At 38.0% G+C, this 16471-nt stretch overlaps 1 protein-coding gene across 2 annotated transcripts in view; it reads right to left on the bottom strand.

Annotated features, from left to right (window-relative positions):
• itpr2 (inositol 1,4,5-trisphosphate receptor, type 2) overlaps window positions 1-13321 on the bottom strand; it is a 59592-nt gene extending 46271 nt beyond the window's left edge. For both annotated transcript variants that reach the window (XM_023955929.2, XM_023955930.2), the window contains exons 1-10: window positions 12888-13321; window positions 6078-6148; window positions 5802-5920; window positions 5631-5717; window positions 4465-4623; window positions 3705-3803; window positions 3529-3612; window positions 3284-3430; window positions 1431-1526; window positions 1116-1160 (exon numbers count right to left, since the gene is read on the bottom strand). In XM_023955929.2, the coding sequence (XP_023811697.1) occupies window positions 1116-1160; window positions 1431-1526; window positions 3284-3430; window positions 3529-3612; window positions 3705-3803; window positions 4465-4623; window positions 5631-5717; window positions 5802-5920; window positions 6078-6148; window positions 12888-12979 (999 nt within the window). In that variant the 5' untranslated portion in view covers window positions 12980-13321. The remainder of the gene's footprint in view (window positions 1-1115; window positions 1161-1430; window positions 1527-3283; window positions 3431-3528; window positions 3613-3704; window positions 3804-4464; window positions 4624-5630; window positions 5718-5801; window positions 5921-6077; window positions 6149-12887) is intronic.
• Between the last annotated feature and the right edge of the window lie 3150 nt (window positions 13322-16471).

Raw genomic sequence — 16471 nt, 5'->3', positions numbered from 1 at the left:
CAAAGCCCACCTGATGCAAGTGCTTTGCACCAGCCACGGCAAATATATCTATTAAAATTAAAACTAATTTTAAAAAAACGCTGCAGAATTCCAGCCATCTAGCCTCTCAGTTCAACGTGCTTTGATTTACTGCATCATGCACATACTGTAAAGGCAACAGTACAAAGTTACGTGATCCGCCGTGTCAGTAGCCTGGGGGAGGTTATTAAAAACCCAAATAAAGATCAACTCAAAGTAGATTAACCAGACAAGCAGAATTCTCTATGGAAGATTGACATATTGACTGTTAGAACTTGTTCCAGAGATTCCTTGGAAATTCACTATAACTTGAAACTGCTGCAACACATTGGCACCATCAACAGAACGCAGTCCATAGTCATGTGAATCCAAAACTTAATAGCATTGTCTCTGAACCTTCATTTAAACTTGTTTAAACTGCCTGTTCCTTGCATGTCAATGGGAGGCTCCCCAGAGCTGCCTTCCTTCCTCTCCATCCTCCCACCACCACTAGTGAGTCACCCCACCAGCTTAGCACAAGCGAGCAGAGACGAGCAGACATCACGTCTGCCTCCCCTCCATCCTCACTCGCTGGGTACCCCCCTCCCACCCTCGCTCGCTCAGACGTTATGTAAGGAGCCCCTTGTGTGTCTGAAATCCAGCATGTGCAGGAGAAAGTGTGCGAGGCTGAGAGGGCTTGGGTGAATCTTGCTGGAATACAAATGTGCCGGGCAGCTCTAAAGCTGAAAGAAATGTCTGAATATAGATTCGGTTTGGCAGAGTTGGTGTGCAAGTGTAAGCTTAGAAGTCAGGAGAATGCTGAGTTAGAACTGTAGCAGGGGTATTGCATAACCAGAGCCTGATTAGAGTAGAAAGGGCTGAAATCTGAACTGCTGTTTCTAGGAAATACTAACTATTACATCACTCTTGTATTCCTTCTTTTCAGGCTCATTTAGATCAATCTATCATTTGAGATGCAATGTTACTTAAATTTAAGAACACCATAAATTATATTTATCAGCTTGGTTCATAGCATAAATAAACTGTTAATAATTGACAGTCTAATGTCCCAGTTTGAAGATAGGTGATGGGAAAATGGGCTCGATTGACTGACTCACCTCTCCTTTGGACTCAACTGAGCAGTCTTTGAATTCAGGATTTCCCTGCAGAGAAATTAAACAGTCAGCAACATGCTATCCACAAAGCTCTGCTGACAGCCCTGCAGCTATGATGGCTACATCTTTACAACAGGAAAGGATGGCGAATGGCAGGAGGATACTGCCATCTACAGCACATCATCCACAATCCCACTCAAAGTGCGCTCAAAGTTTCAAAACTCGTCTTTAATATAATGAAATAAGACTAATTAGTTTAGGATGTTCTTCCAAAATGACCTATTATGTGACAAACACAAGCCGAGGAGTGAGACAAACCTCAGCTGCGAGGTAATTCCCGGTTGCCAGGTGCTTGAATCGGAAAAGGCTGTTCCAGTGGCCGGCTCCTCCCCTGCACGGGTCATAATGCACAACCTGTCACAACAACACAAAAAAAGGTTGCATTAGTTTTCAAAAAAGCAGTTTGGTGAGCATGTTACGAGACTCAAAAGAAGTATTCTAATTTAAAAAAGGACTGACATTATTTCCAAAGCTGGCATTTTAAGTGAAATTTGAAGAAGAAAAAAAGTTACATTTTCAACTCAGTAGAAAAAATAAAATGCTGATTAGTGCAAAAGATACTATGTTTAGGATACTAAATTAGTAGAAGAAATACCAAACCATTTTTGAAAAAGTCAGCCAAATAAAGTTAAATATTGCTAAAGAAACAGAGAAGTATTTTTATTTTTATTTTAAAATAAAAATACAGAATAATCTTAGAATAACCAAACAGAACCATGTTGATGTCCATTTGAAGGTTAAATATGACTAAAATACAAATATTTCTTAAAATAAGCTTAAAAAAATCTTAAAATAGTCTTTAATGTTGATTTTAACAAGGCAATCCATGTAAAATACAAAGTAAAGTTAAGTCCTCTTAACCGCATCTGCAAAAAAATGTATGCTTTTTTTAATAGTTTATTGAGTTTATAGATAAGTTCCGAGTCTTTTGACCATTTTTAAATTTAGAAAGATCTTTATAGCTAAAACTACATCCACATTACAGTTAGTGCTTTCCATGATATTTTTTCCCCCCTGCAAAATAGAAATTGAATTTCACAAAAAGCAAAAAAATGAGGCACATAAAAAGCAAAAAGAATGCTGAACTTTGTTGCTCTGGCCACTAGGGCAAAATATTTTTAAAGGCATTAGGGCTTTTCCTATTCACTTTGTAATAAAAATGCAAAATGTGTTAATTAACCAACGCACCAGCATGAATTTATCAAAAGAACAAAACTGTCAATACTTGAGTAGTTAAAACTGCTAAGAGAAGAATGGAGCTAAAAAGTGACCAAAAAAGAGGGAAATCTCATTATTTTGAAATACAAACCCAGTATTCTCACAAATAATACTTTTTGATTTTGTACATGCAGGCAGAATTTTCAAAAAATGTTCCAATGAGCTTTTTCTAGATTTTCTAGATATCGGAAGATGGCAAAAAGCATGCTTAAAAAATTAAAATCATCAAGCAGTAACTGCAATATTAACAGCAATTCATATGAGAATGGATTCTGTTACAAAGAACAGGGCAAAAACAGGAACTTGAAAGACCTGCATGCTGATAACAGGTAACATGCAGCACAATAGATGGCATTTCGAAAAAGGCATGCAAGAGTTTGAAAATAAAAATATTATTTTATCCCGTTGGCACGATCTTTAGATATAAATTATGAAAAACTGCATTTGAATGCATGCAAACTACCTAAAACTTCAATCCAAATGACTTTAAATGCCCTCCTGTGCTATTTAAACAGCACAGGGAAAGCTAATCTTAAAAACTTTAACCAAGGTTGCCTTAAGGAGGGAAACCAAAGATAAAGATAATTTTGAAGTTAAATAGGAAAATATTTTGGAAAAACCACTTTTATCAATTTAGAAAAAAAGTGATAAAGAGATAAATAAATTGCACATTTTAGGTTAAAATATGCACCATACAAGCACAGACATAATAATAAAAATACATTATTTAAAAAAAACTTAGACACATCAATTACCAGCAGCTGAAAAAAAACATTTTGATTTTAAAAAAATGTAAAGCCTGAGCAAAAACAAACATTTTAAAAAAGCTCAAACAATTAAAATTCCCCAACAAAGACAGAATCTTCAGATGAATCAAACCAAAAGCTCTTTACCTCAACTTCCCACAAAGCCTTGGAGCTGGTGGCCGAGGTGGCCGATTGCCGCAGCGTGGTTCTGAGAAAAACATGCTGCTGTCTTTTATACCCATCACAGGTCAGGAACTTCTCCTGCTCAGCATGAAACAGCCTCACCACGTCTCCCTGTGATGCAAAATCAAAGGAGGAAAAAACTGTAAGAAATGCAGTTCAGTTCCAGAACACAAATTTAAAAGGAGAAGGGATTTGAAAAAAAAACACACCCCCTTCAAAACATCTTCCCTATAGTCGCTGAACTTCATGAACAAAGTCACTTTCCAGCTGGTGTTGCAGTTAACAGCATTGACCTGCAGCATGAAACGTACAATAAGAGGCAACAAATCTTCTATTTAGGATAAATTCGATAAATAAAAATACAAAAACCAATTAATAATCCCACCTCTTTGCAACCAAGATTATCCAAGAGCTCGATGTTGCTGGCGTGGAGCGGCTGTCCTGCATTCACCGGCATCAAGACCACCTTGTCTCCAACCACGACCTTAAAGCAAAGCCAACACAATGAAACAGGAGGCAAAAGTTTGCCAACTTCTGATACTCTAAAAAAACAACATAAACAGACAGTGAAAGCGCATCCATGCAAGGAGTGTTTAACAATGTATCATCCTGTAATTAGCTCTCCTCCACAACCAGCTCAACAAGTTGGCTTCGTGTGGAAGAGTTCTCACAGCAAACAAACACTCATATCTCGGAGGATATGAATGCAGCACACAACCGTACGGTGACAAAAAAAAGTGAGGCTCCTGTTGTTGTGGTGCTGCTTAGAGTAGACATGCTGTCCAACACAAGATGTAGCAGATTGTTCAAGGTCAGCTCTTTGGGCAGCCGCACTCAGGCACGCTGCGGCTGCACAAAACGCCTTCCAATGCGGTGTCGAGAGCTCCATTCAAAAGACAAATTCTCAAAGGACACATGCATTTATTTAAGAGAGGTGCTGCATCCATGCTTCCCCCCCAGTGTTTTTTGCTGATCTTCACTGCATGCACAATCATGAGCTATACCTTCAATCATAGGATGCTAAAGCCAAAAGAAAAAGGACAAAATCAGAAATGTCACTAGAACAGGGAAACCAACGACCTGAATGTAGGTGGACAGGAATCCCCATATTTGATGTTTGGAGAAAGGAAGGAAGGGAAACCTACATTGTCTCCTTCACTGCGCAGCTTCCAGAAGGGCTGGATGTAGAACCAGGAACCTTCATTCCCAGCAGGGTCCAAGGAGACGCGCATGGCATTTTTCTCGAGCAACGCAGGGAGACGCTTGTTCACAGTCAAGTACTTGTTACTTTTTATGTGAAGAAGCTATTAAAAAAAGAGAGAAGAGACAATTATTTATTACAAATAAATGTGAGGATTCCCTTTTTTCTTAAAAATAAAAGCTTAGAATGATACAAATCATGATCATGCCATTTTTAGGCAAACTTTTTTTTTTAATTGTCGTTTTCTGGGACATAGTTTCTGCAGAGCGGCAGTAATTTATTAAAAATTCCTCTCTGAGTTGTGGGCAGGGCCGGTGGTGAAGAATAAGCCTCCCCCCTCTTCCCATCACCCATATGTTTGCACTCTCTCCTGGTAGCTCACAGCCCCGAACACTCTCAATCTAACATTAATGCTGCATTAAAAAAGGTGAGGAATATTGGAGCTTTGCAGCCCGACAGTTTGGAGCCAGATTACAGCTCAGACGAAAAAATCTAGTCGTCTGCAAGTGGATGCATCAGAACGGAGCGGAGTAAGGAGCTTGAGGCTCGCTATTGTAGCTACAAACTTTTTCCAGCAGCATTTTCTTTTGTCTGCGCCTGATTCACAACAATTTGAATGAAGAAATACACAGAAATGCAATTTTCAGCCTATTTTCTTTTTAATATGTCCTCCACCATCAGAAAAATTCCACAAGAACATGTTAAAAACATGAGTGGGTTTTTAGGGTGATAGTCTTTTTATATTTATATCTCTTTAACGTGTATCAAACTAGCATTAACAAATGAATCTGATTATTTTAAAGCTATTCCAGACCTTTATCCTAAAGAAAGAAATCTAAAACTGAGCATCTGAAAGATTGGAAAAATTCTAAACTATGTTTGAAAGGGTTAGGCACCCTAAACATTCAGTCTACATTTGGTAAATATAGTTGTAGCTTAAGTGTCCTCAAGTTAACAGCCAGATATTTAAAAGAAATGTATCAGATTTTGCAGCCTCGGCGCATTCGTATTGAATGACACAGAGTCAAACCTGGCGAAACAGGAACATTAGAACCACACTGTTCATTCATACTGCGTGTAACCTGATACCAAAAGTAAAGTGAGCTCTACCTGGATGACATTACTGTACTTGACAACGTCTCCGAGGACCTTCTTGTTCTCAGTCTCATTCTGCTTCTGTTCCAGCTCTGCTGCATGCTGGGTAAGAAAACAGAACCCAGATAAAGCTTTCAACTGAAATTGAGGTGTGGACTGTAAGCTTATATCACACGAAAATTGTACCTGCAACTTTTTAAACAGGTCTCCTTGTGTGTTGTTGTTTCCTTGTTTTCCTTGTTTGGCTTTCCAGAATTGTTTCTGGGCTGAGTATCTGTTCATAGGACATACCTTGAAGAGGCAATCTGCAGAAGAGGAGACGCAAGTCAAACTCATGAAAGTCAGTTGGGTAAAAAGCAACTGTAATCTAACAAAGCGGAACATTTCTCTCCAAAGCAACAATGTTCTGTAAAACAAAACCAACTGTCGGTCTGTGTTGGTACACCAGCGTAACTTGCACACCTCTGAACTTTTTGGGTGGATTGGCGAGGTCTCCAGCATCGGGTTGAAGCACACATCTGTCATCAACGAGTCTGCAGAGGTAAAAGGGAAAATAAAAAAATCAATGAACATATGCCTTTATTATTTTATGGCTTTAAAAACAGACATTTGTGGTTGACAAACTGGTCAGAGGCTCCACATCGACATGCAAATACGTGATTCTTATTTGACTTTAAAACCATTTGAATATGTGGAATGGTGCATCCCTTGCTCTCCCCCTGATGTGTTTTCAATGCGAGAGTCTCCGTTTCATCTCACATCCGTCTGCTGAGAGCTCTGCCAGCATCTGCTGCCAGACTCAACATCTCAAATGCAGCTCTGACACTTTAGCACTTTAGCCGGGAGAACTGCTCAGGCTTGGAAGTTTGTTTACAAGAAAGAAAATACAGCAGAAAAGCAGAACTCGTGATGATGTCATACTTTAAGAGTGGTGATGGAAGAGTGGCCTCAGTAGAAGGCTTGGTGTGGTTGCAACCCAAAGAGGAAACCATGTGGTTTCTGTTTAAAGATGATTAGAAAGCCTAGAGAGGGCACCATTTAACGACCTTCTTCTTTCGCATGTTTTAGGTTTTTGTTTGCTAGTTGCTTAAAACGATATCGGGCGGTAACATTAGATTTACATTTAATTATTTGCAGACACTTTAATCCACAGCGACTCACAAATGAGGTGGATCGATGCAAATATAGACTCACTGTTAACTGTGTTCCTCAGCTGCATAAAATGTCAAGAACTATTTAAAAGGGCTGCTGAAATACTATAACAAACATATTCGCAAGTTCATAATTTGATACCCAATAATTTTTTTTTTCAAATATATATTTAAAACTAATTTAACTTTAAGTTTTTAAAGATATTTTTTTTATTTCTGCTTGGACGCATCCTCAGTGAAGGGTCAACTGGTGTTTTGGTTTACTGATCTTCAGACACCCATCCATGTCACCTCATAAACCACAGCCATCAAGTTTTTCAGCAGCCTTGCTGATTTCTTTTTAGTGGCTCCTCTTTCTAGGTACCCCCTGATCCACAGCCTTAAATTCTCCTATTTTGCCCTTCAGGGTCATAAATCTCTCCCAGACTCTTCACGCACTTCTCTCTGGTTCTGAGAAACAGTCTAGTCTGGCTTGAACGTCCTTGCAAGGAGGCTTGGATCAGCAGCTGATGAATGCTGGATCTGGACAGAGTGCTCCTGCCCTCCACCTTTGTTGCCTTGACAAAAATGTTCATAAGTAGGTCAAACGTTGTCACTGCCATGGTGCAACCAGTGATCATGTCCAGGAAATGCCACGCACATGTAGTTGTCCAAGAGGTTAATTTTTAAGCTGTTATATTAGTCTCATATGAGTTCAATAATCTTCTTTGGGATATGGTATGTCGTCAAAAGGAGTGTGGAATGGATCCAAAGGCGTTGGCGAGGTTGAGCCAGAGGACTGCCAATTCTCCCACCTCCCCGATCAGCTGTATGACCGCCCCTGTATGCTCCAGACAGCCCAGCATTCCTAAAAGTCCACCCTTCTGTAGGATGGTGCAAATATAGGCGTTCCTCAGGAGGCACTCAGTGCTGAGCGAGAAGATGGTGGAGAACTGTATGCTCACACTTGCATTCTCCTCCTTGGATATCCAGACACCTTCTGCGTGTTCTCAATGCTTGGCTACCTTTGTCCTAACCATTCTACCCTGATGACCCTCCACAATCTCTATGAAATAAAATAAAAATCAACTTTAACATAACCAGTTATATACAAACAGAACTTTAGAAGTTGGAGTAAAGCAGCTGAGCGTGTAAAGCTAGACAACATATGCTACCATCAAGATTATAGAGCTGAAGGATTCTGATTGTCATCTTTTGCTACGTGATGCATGAACCATCAGTTGCCATTTGTTGTCAGAGAACAACAGTACTGGAGGGGTAGTAGATGTGAAGGGGGAAGTTCGTGTAGGAAGGTGCTTCATATTAGCACCAACAGGCGAGTTACAGCAGGGTGAAAAAATATAAGTTCAAGTTTAAAAAAAAAAAAAAAAAGAGGGAAGTAACTGGAACCACATCAGTTCATGAGGTAGCAACTAGGTGAGTTGTTTTAATTAGATTTCTCCATTAGATAAATCCATGAGAACTCTAATATGAAAACTTTTTAAAAGATCAAAATTTGACTCAAATGGGGTTGTGTGTGTTTTATTTTTGATTGACATCTTGCGTAATGCTCAGCAGCCTTACTGGGCATATTCAAGTTTCCAGCATGCATATTTGTCCCACCTTCTTTCCCGTTTCAGAAAGTCTGGGAAACAATTTTAAAAAGAGGTTAATAAGGTGAAAAAGACCATAAACCTAAATAAATAAATAAATCAGCTGAATTAAAATGGGCCCAATACAAAACACCCAAACAAACCGGTTTTTCCATTTTCATAAATTCATTGAATAACACCCACACACACACAGGATAGCCCATTCCCAAAGCTAAGGCCATGACAAAAACAAAAGGAATAAAATGAATAAAAATTACTTTTATTTAAGTCAGTGAGAGTTAAATCATGTTGGGTAATAACGACTGAGAATTATGACTAATATCTAGGATGTTAACTGAGTCAGCTGTATTTTTTTCCATATTTGACTGCAGATGTTAAAATAATTTAACCTAAATGGGAAGAAACATAAATAACTTTTCTTAAACACTATATATTCAGCTCTGGCTTTATAAAAGGGACTATAGCAATAAAATAGCATATTCAAAAGTCAGCATTTTCATATGGCCTTTAAAAGGGAATCTATAAACAGAATTTAAGCAATTTGGAAAATGAATAAACAAATGCAGAAAAAATCTTTCTTAGAGATCAACAAGCTTTCATCAAAATCTAAAAGTTAGCATTTTTAGATGGATAGAAAAAGCAGATTTTTTTTAATTACAGAATTAAATGCTTGCAATTGCAGGTGGATGGATGTTGTTTGAAAATGAAAAACAAAAACAAATCCTCTTTTAGTTGGTGTTTTAGCAAAGACTCCACATTTTATTATTAAGGATCCAATCTCCCATTTAGTAGAAAAGCTGACTTTCAAAACTTTAAAGTATTTAAACGTCAAATCCTACCTGTTGGAAAAGCAGTGGAGGAAATTAAACTTTCAATTTACCTAAAAGGTCATTTTTAAAGAAGTCAGAGAAAACACTTTAAGCTAAACATCTCCCGTTTTAAATGGGCATTATAGAGATCACCATTATGGATTTTTGTTTACAATAAACAGCTGGCCCCATTTAATAATACCAGCGTAATTTTTACTGTTTCCTTTTATTTACGCAGCATCCTTCGTCAGTTTTTTATTATTAATTCCCCGCACGTCAGAATCGAGGCCACATCTAACTGAAAAACCCAAACAGGAAGCTTCACCAAGTGCTAAGTGGCTGAACAGGAAGGTGATCTGGAAAAGTCGGCAGCTCATAAATAAGTTCCAACAAATCTGCAGGGAGGCTTCGACAGCACCCAACACTCTGTAACCAAGTTAAACATGAACCACAGATAAATGTGCCAGGCTGGACACAAACACACACAAAAGCTAATAATAGCTGCTGCTGCTGAGTGGACTGACGAAACAACACAACAGCAAACACAGAGCGACAGATCCTTCCGTTAGAAAAATGAAAGTGACAAAAGAGTCACTTCATCATCTGAGTTTATTACTTTCCATTGCTGAGTCAAACACACCTCCTCAAATAGTTTGAGTGAATATTAGAGTAAATATTACGAAATGACTAACAATGTTCTTTTTTGGGGTATTTTGATTTTTTTTTTTTTTTCAAAAGAGCAACAAGTTGTTGACTTGAACCAGCATCAGGGGGGTTTTCCGGAAAGCAGGTTATCCGCGTTACCTCTGCAAGTTTTTGGCTAAGGAAGCAGATAACCTCAGCTTTCAGTTCCAAAAATTGAGGTATGTTTCAGGGTATGTCAAGTTGCCATAGCAACTCATGCTCTGAACATAACCTGGTCTGGAGCAGGTTTAGTTGAAAGTTAGTTTGTTTTCAGAGAGGTGAAGCAGCATGGTGTGTCCATTTGAAGATGATTTAGTGGATGAAGAAGCTCAGATAATACTTTTTCCACCGTGAGAGGGTGAAAAGACCACATATGGATGTTGGATAGATAAACTTTTTTACATGAATCTAACTTGATTATTTGCTTCAGTTATGATGAATAATTTTTTTGAGTTCAGTCAACTTAAAAATAACACGTAGTTATCAGACATATATTTTACTTTCATTCAAATTTGCGCAAAGAATTGTGGGATACCTTTGCATGTTGACGGAATTGTTTAATTCTTTTTGCACCATGAGTGAGAGGGAAGGAGAGGGTGATGAGTTTATTTAGCACCACTAGTACACTGTTATATTGCAAGAATTTAAGTTAGAATCAGAGTCATGTCATTTATTGCAAATCCACATTGCATCATTTATTTTAACGATATAAAAATGAGAATAACTGTGCCCTCAATCTTAGACATATAAGAGTTCAAGAAGTACAATAAGTTAAGATGGAAAAACACTTAATTGAATTGGAGTAAAATGACATTTAATTAGATAAACATGTCGAATTTGAGTTGTATAAACAATTATTGAGTTGCATAGACATAAGAAATTAAGTTGAATAAATGTAACTCAATTACTTGTTTTGTCCGTTCTTTTTCTCCAAGCAGAAACTCTTTTTGGTGATGCAGCCGTATTACTTTTTTGATGGGCCGTCATTAAAATTTCCGACTCCGTCTCACTGAAGTATAGCGTTCCATGGGGAGTCCGGAAATCAGTGATCTATTGAGAATGTCTTTATGTGCCTGCTGTGCACGCGCATTAACCCAGGGTTACCAAGTCGAGCATAATTACGCTAACTCATATCCGGTCTTTTGGAACCGAAATACCCAGAGTAAGCAAGTTCAGGCGCATTTCAGCCAGAGTTCAGGACTGAAGTCAGGGTAGTTAAAACATGCTTTCTGGAATACCCCCCTGGCTGTAGCAGGAACTTTAGTGTGGTGCTGAGTAAACATGGGAATGGACAGCCTTGTGCAGCCTGGGTTACAAGGTGATCCTAGCGCCTGCAGCTCAGAAAGCCTTTTTAAGGCTGTTGTCAAACTCCTATAGTCCCATTTAGATCATCTTTAATCTATTTTCAATGTGCTCTGGTCTTTTAATTATAATTAGGCATTTTTCAGCTAAAATATTTTTTTAAAACAGTCATTTTCTGGGTCATAGTTTCTGCTGAGGCAGGAGTTCAATAGAAATTTGCCTCTGAGTTTGCGGGCGGGATTGTTGACGCAGCGTAAGCCTTCCCTCATTTCCCATCATCCCTTTGTTTACATGCTGTCCTTAGTAGTTTACAGCCCTTCACAACCTAACATAACAAAAATGGTAAGAAATTTTAGAGATTTTCAGCCATACCCTTTTGAGCCAGACAAGGAAAACCAAGAACTATCCATTTGTCTGCAAATGGATGCATCAGAATGGAGCGGAGTAAAATCTAGGTCACACCTAAAACTTTTTTCAAACAGTATTTTTTTCTTTTGCACCTGATTCTCAACGATTTGATTAAAGAAATACTCAGAAATGCAATTGTAAGCTTACTTTCCCCTGTTACTAGAAAGAAAACGCTACAAGAACATGTTGAAAACAGCACAAACAGGATTTTCCATAGGAGTGGGTCTTAAAATCTCTTGCTCAACAACAGCAGGAGTTGTGAACATTCACACGTTTTAAAAATACAACAGGTTGGCTTTTCTTAAGCTTTTGCACAGAGTGAATGATTCAGTAAAATCTGAGCTGCGTCCACAGCATGTTACGAGCACGGAGGTATTGTTGCACACAAAATACAAATTGTGAGATAAGAAACTCTAAATGGCTCCATATGCAGAGGTACTGCTTGTACTGTAGTGAGGATTTGAAGAAGAGGAAGGAATGAAAGAGAAAGAGAAGAGGTGGGGGAGAGACGGTGGGTGGAGCAGACTCATTCCTCAGGGCCAGTCCAGCACGATCAGGGGCCAGATTGCATGCAGAACCACTGGGGCATTTCCCCGGGCAATGAGGCTTTTCGCTCAGGAGGAACAGCCTGAAGTAAAACATTCTGATATGCCCGCTTAGAGAGGGAAATCTGGGCAAAAAGAAGGGCCGTTTAAGAATGGCTGTTACCACAAACAGATCAGCAGATTCTGCAAGAGCTGGGCTTTTCTTCACTCTATGACCCCTGACCTGGCTCATTGATGGCAAGAGCCACTGGAAGGTTCTTCTGCCTTAGGGGGTGTCAACAACCACCTGAGGTCAGGGAGACATATGGTGGTAATGTGGAGAATTTAAAGTGGCTCTACAGTATCTCAGATCTAGTCTGGACCTGTTACATTGCATCATCATGGCAAAATAGCACGACCGGTTTCAGAGCACTTCCTTTAAACGTTGGATAATCGAGTCAAACTGAGTTTGGGGGAACTTTAGGACTTTCATTTTGGTTGAATTTGTACGCATCTCCTGGGGTTTTCTCTGAGAACTCCGCGTTGGGAACCACATATCCGTTTTCACGTGTGCACCTGGGTGATACGCTGCTTTGCATTCCTGTAGCATTTGCGTAAAGAGTTTCCTGAGACGCAGCGGTTTGCGCGCCGACGGGCCCGGGTTGGCCGTCAAAAGCAGCACGGTGCTGCTCTGAGGATATGGTGAAGAAGTCAAGTGAAAGTCTGCAGGACGGACACCTGGTGGGGGCCGACACGAAGGGTTCAAAGTGAGACAGAGCGAGTGGAAGTAGCACATACATACCCCAAAGTACTGATGAAGCCGTTCACCGAGCCTTCCGCGTAAAGAGACACAATGTCTCCAATGTGAAGGAAACTGGACTTGCGCTCTGCCATTCTTCACCGAAAAGAAGCTTTTTTCGGTTTTCCCATTTAGGAGAGAAAAGGGTATTCCTCTGCCTGCCCCGAGGAAATCCACGCGTTACTGCGCAGTCTGTAGAACACGCATCCCGACACTTTGGGGTTTATATATATATATATATATATATGTAAATATAGGTGCGCAAAGCGACGGCGAAAAGAGGTGCGCATGAGCTGCAGGCGCTTTGTCAAACGGCGTCGTTTCCCTGTTTTGAAAGACTTGTTAAAGTTCTTCCTGTATGTCAGTGCGAATCGGGCTCTTCTTCGCATCCACTTGAGGGGGTGGAGACTGCTGTCAGGGCTGAGAGCAAACTCCCCTCAATGACAGCTTTCTATACTGCTTTAGTTAACGCAAGCTGTGCGGACAGTCTGAAAACAGCAGCTCTGATGCTCATCTGTCCAAAAAGCTTCTGCTCATATTTTCTCACAAGAGTATTTTTTCATGTGTTGACATAAACTTTGTACGGAGCCCTGGACAAGAAATTCAAAAAACAAACCAAAAAAATGTTCCTATGTGTATTATATCGTGTGTTTCTTGACTTTATGTTTACTGTAGCACTTTGTGATTCTATATCTTGAAAGGTGCTATACAAATAAAGCTTATTATTATTATTATTATTCCTTCAAATTAACAATCTGTGCACACAAATTAGAATTTTATATGAACAAATTAGCGTTTTTTGAATACAAAATTGAACTTTTTTGTGAACAAATTAGCATAAATTGGTCTTTTATGGTCACGAAAAGTAATTTCTAAACAAAATACAAAATTGATAATTATAAATGCTCATTTATCACCAGTAAATGCTAACTTCTGGGTACAACATAAATACTCATTTGTGTACATGAAAAGCTATTTTGTGCACACAAAATGCTCATTTGTGCACCCAAAATGGAGGGGCTCATTTATGCACAAATATTTTTGGCCACAAAATCCTAGTTTGTCATAAACAAAATGCTAATTGGTGGGTACAGAATTCTAATTTTTGGACAATTAATGCACATTTTTAGTGGCCATAAACACAATTTTATGGCCACAATTTGTGGCCATAAAACACTAATTTGTGCACACAAAATTGCTAAATTCTGGTTCTGTGCACAAATTAGCTTTTTGTGCACAAAATGCTATTTGGTCAGTACAAAATTTTCATTTGTGCACACACAATTGTATTTGTGATCACAAATAGCAAATTGTGTGCACAGAATGCTAATTTCTGGCCACAAAATACTAATTTGTGACCACGGAATGATAATTTGTGTGCACAAAATACAACATCACAAATCATTGATTGAGGAAGCTATATATATATATATATATATATATATATATATATATATATATATATATATATATATATATATATATATATATATATATATATATATATATATATATATATATATATATATATATATACACGGTATATAATTTTTGAGATGGACTATAGTTTATTGTCAAAGTCATGTTAGCAAATGGGCAGCCTTTGATGGTTTTTGACATAATCTATCTTCATGAGAATAAAAGTCTCTTTAGTGATTACCCCCTACAGTCCATTTTTGTTTGCAAAAGAAATACGTCTGTCTTCTATGTATTTCTTGTGAAAACGTGCAGGTACAAATACTAAAATCACCTAAAAAATACAAAAAGCTGAGTCATCAAACCCATGAAGTAAAAAAAATCTGACAATTTATTTGTTTGCTTTTTTTTAGTTTGCATTGTGACCACAAAATGATAATTTGTGTGCAAAAAATACAACTTCACAAATCATTGATTGAGGAAACTACCATGAACAATGCAACTATATATATATATATATATATATATATATATATATATATATATATATATATATATATATATATATATATATATATATATATATATATATATATATATAGTTGCATTGTTCATGGTAGGTGAATACCTCACTAAATCTGGTTCTGCTGGAATGTCATCTCTGAAATCTTAAAATTCTTACACTAACATTTTGGTTACTGAAGTGGATCTTAAAAAGAGCAAATAAAATCACAATAAACTGATTTGGAGCTGAGATGATTTGTACTTTATGATCATCTGAGTATTTGACTTTTTATTTGTTTTAGAAAAACAGCAAAGCATATTTGTTTTCAAATGCAGTGAGGTGATAAATTTGACTTGAGTGAAAAAATAATACCCAAATCACTGAGTTTATATACTTTGAAAAAAAGATAGTGTAATCTGAAATTACTGAGGTGCTTTCTGAAACATTATCCATTATTTACATTTTTGTTCATCCCAGCCCCCTTCTGAACCTGGTGCTACAGGTTTAAAATATCAGGAGCCAGCATGGTGTTAATTTGGATACTTATGAAGATTTCAAGGCTTGTCTGCTTGCTTAATACAGGATGCACTCACTGTTAAATAAAACGACAGAGGAGACTTTTTCTGCTGAGGAGACTGGGGACTTTTGGAGTGCAGGGACCATTTCTAGAGTCCTTTTAGAACTCTGTTGGGGCTTCAGCCATCTTTTATGCAGTGGTCTGTTGATGCAGCAGCAAACAAGAGGAGAAGTTGGTCAGGAATACCAGCTCTATCTTGGGGATAAAAATTTTACCACCATTCACTTTAAACTCTTTTTAAGATGTGCAATATTTCTGACCCATGATGCAATGAATGACCAAAGACTCCCTATGTGATTCTATCTACAGTACAGACCAAAAGTTTCCTTCTCATTCAAAGAGTTTTCTTTATTTTCATGACTATGAGAATTGTAGAGTCACACTGAAGGCATCAAAACTGTGAATTAACACATGTGGAATTATATACATAACAAAAAAGTGTGAAACAACTGAAAAGATGTCATTTTGTAGTTTCTTCAAAGTAGCCACCTTTTGCTTTAATTACTGCTTTGCTCACTCTTGACATTCTCTTGATGAGCTTCAAGAGGTAGTCACCTGAAATGTTTTTCACTTCACAGGTGTGTCCTGTCAGGTTTAATAAGTGTGATTTCTTGCCTTATAAATGGGGTTGGGACCATCGGTTGTGTTATGCAGAAGTCAGGTGGATACACAGCTGACAGGCCTACTGAATAGACAGTTAGACTTTGTATTATGGCAAGAAAAAAAGCAGCTAAGTGCAGAAAACGAGTGGCCATCATTACTTTAAGAAATGAAGGTTAGTCAGTCAGTCAAAGCAGTAATTAAAGCAAAAGGCGGCTACTTCGAAGAACCTAGAATGAGACATATTTTCAGTTGTTTCACACTTTTTTGTTATGTACATAATTCCACATGTGTTAATTCACAGTTTTCATGCCTTCAGTGTGACTCTACAATTTTCATAGTCATGAAAATAAAGAAAACTCTTTGAATGAGAAGATGTGTCCAAACTTTTGGTCTGTACTGTATATATACTGGATTATGAGTTCTTTTAATTGTACATACTGTGTTCTTTTGCACTTCTTGTAAACTGTTTGGCTGCAATGTGGAAAT

The sequence above is a fragment of the Oryzias latipes genome, chromosome 6 (assembly GCF_053564925.1).
Source record: "Oryzias latipes strain Hd-rR chromosome 6, Olatipes_Hd-rR_3.1".
Lineage (NCBI taxonomy): Eukaryota > Metazoa > Chordata > Actinopteri > Beloniformes > Adrianichthyidae > Oryzias > Oryzias latipes.
This window is presented reverse-complemented; position numbering and strand designations above follow the sequence as displayed.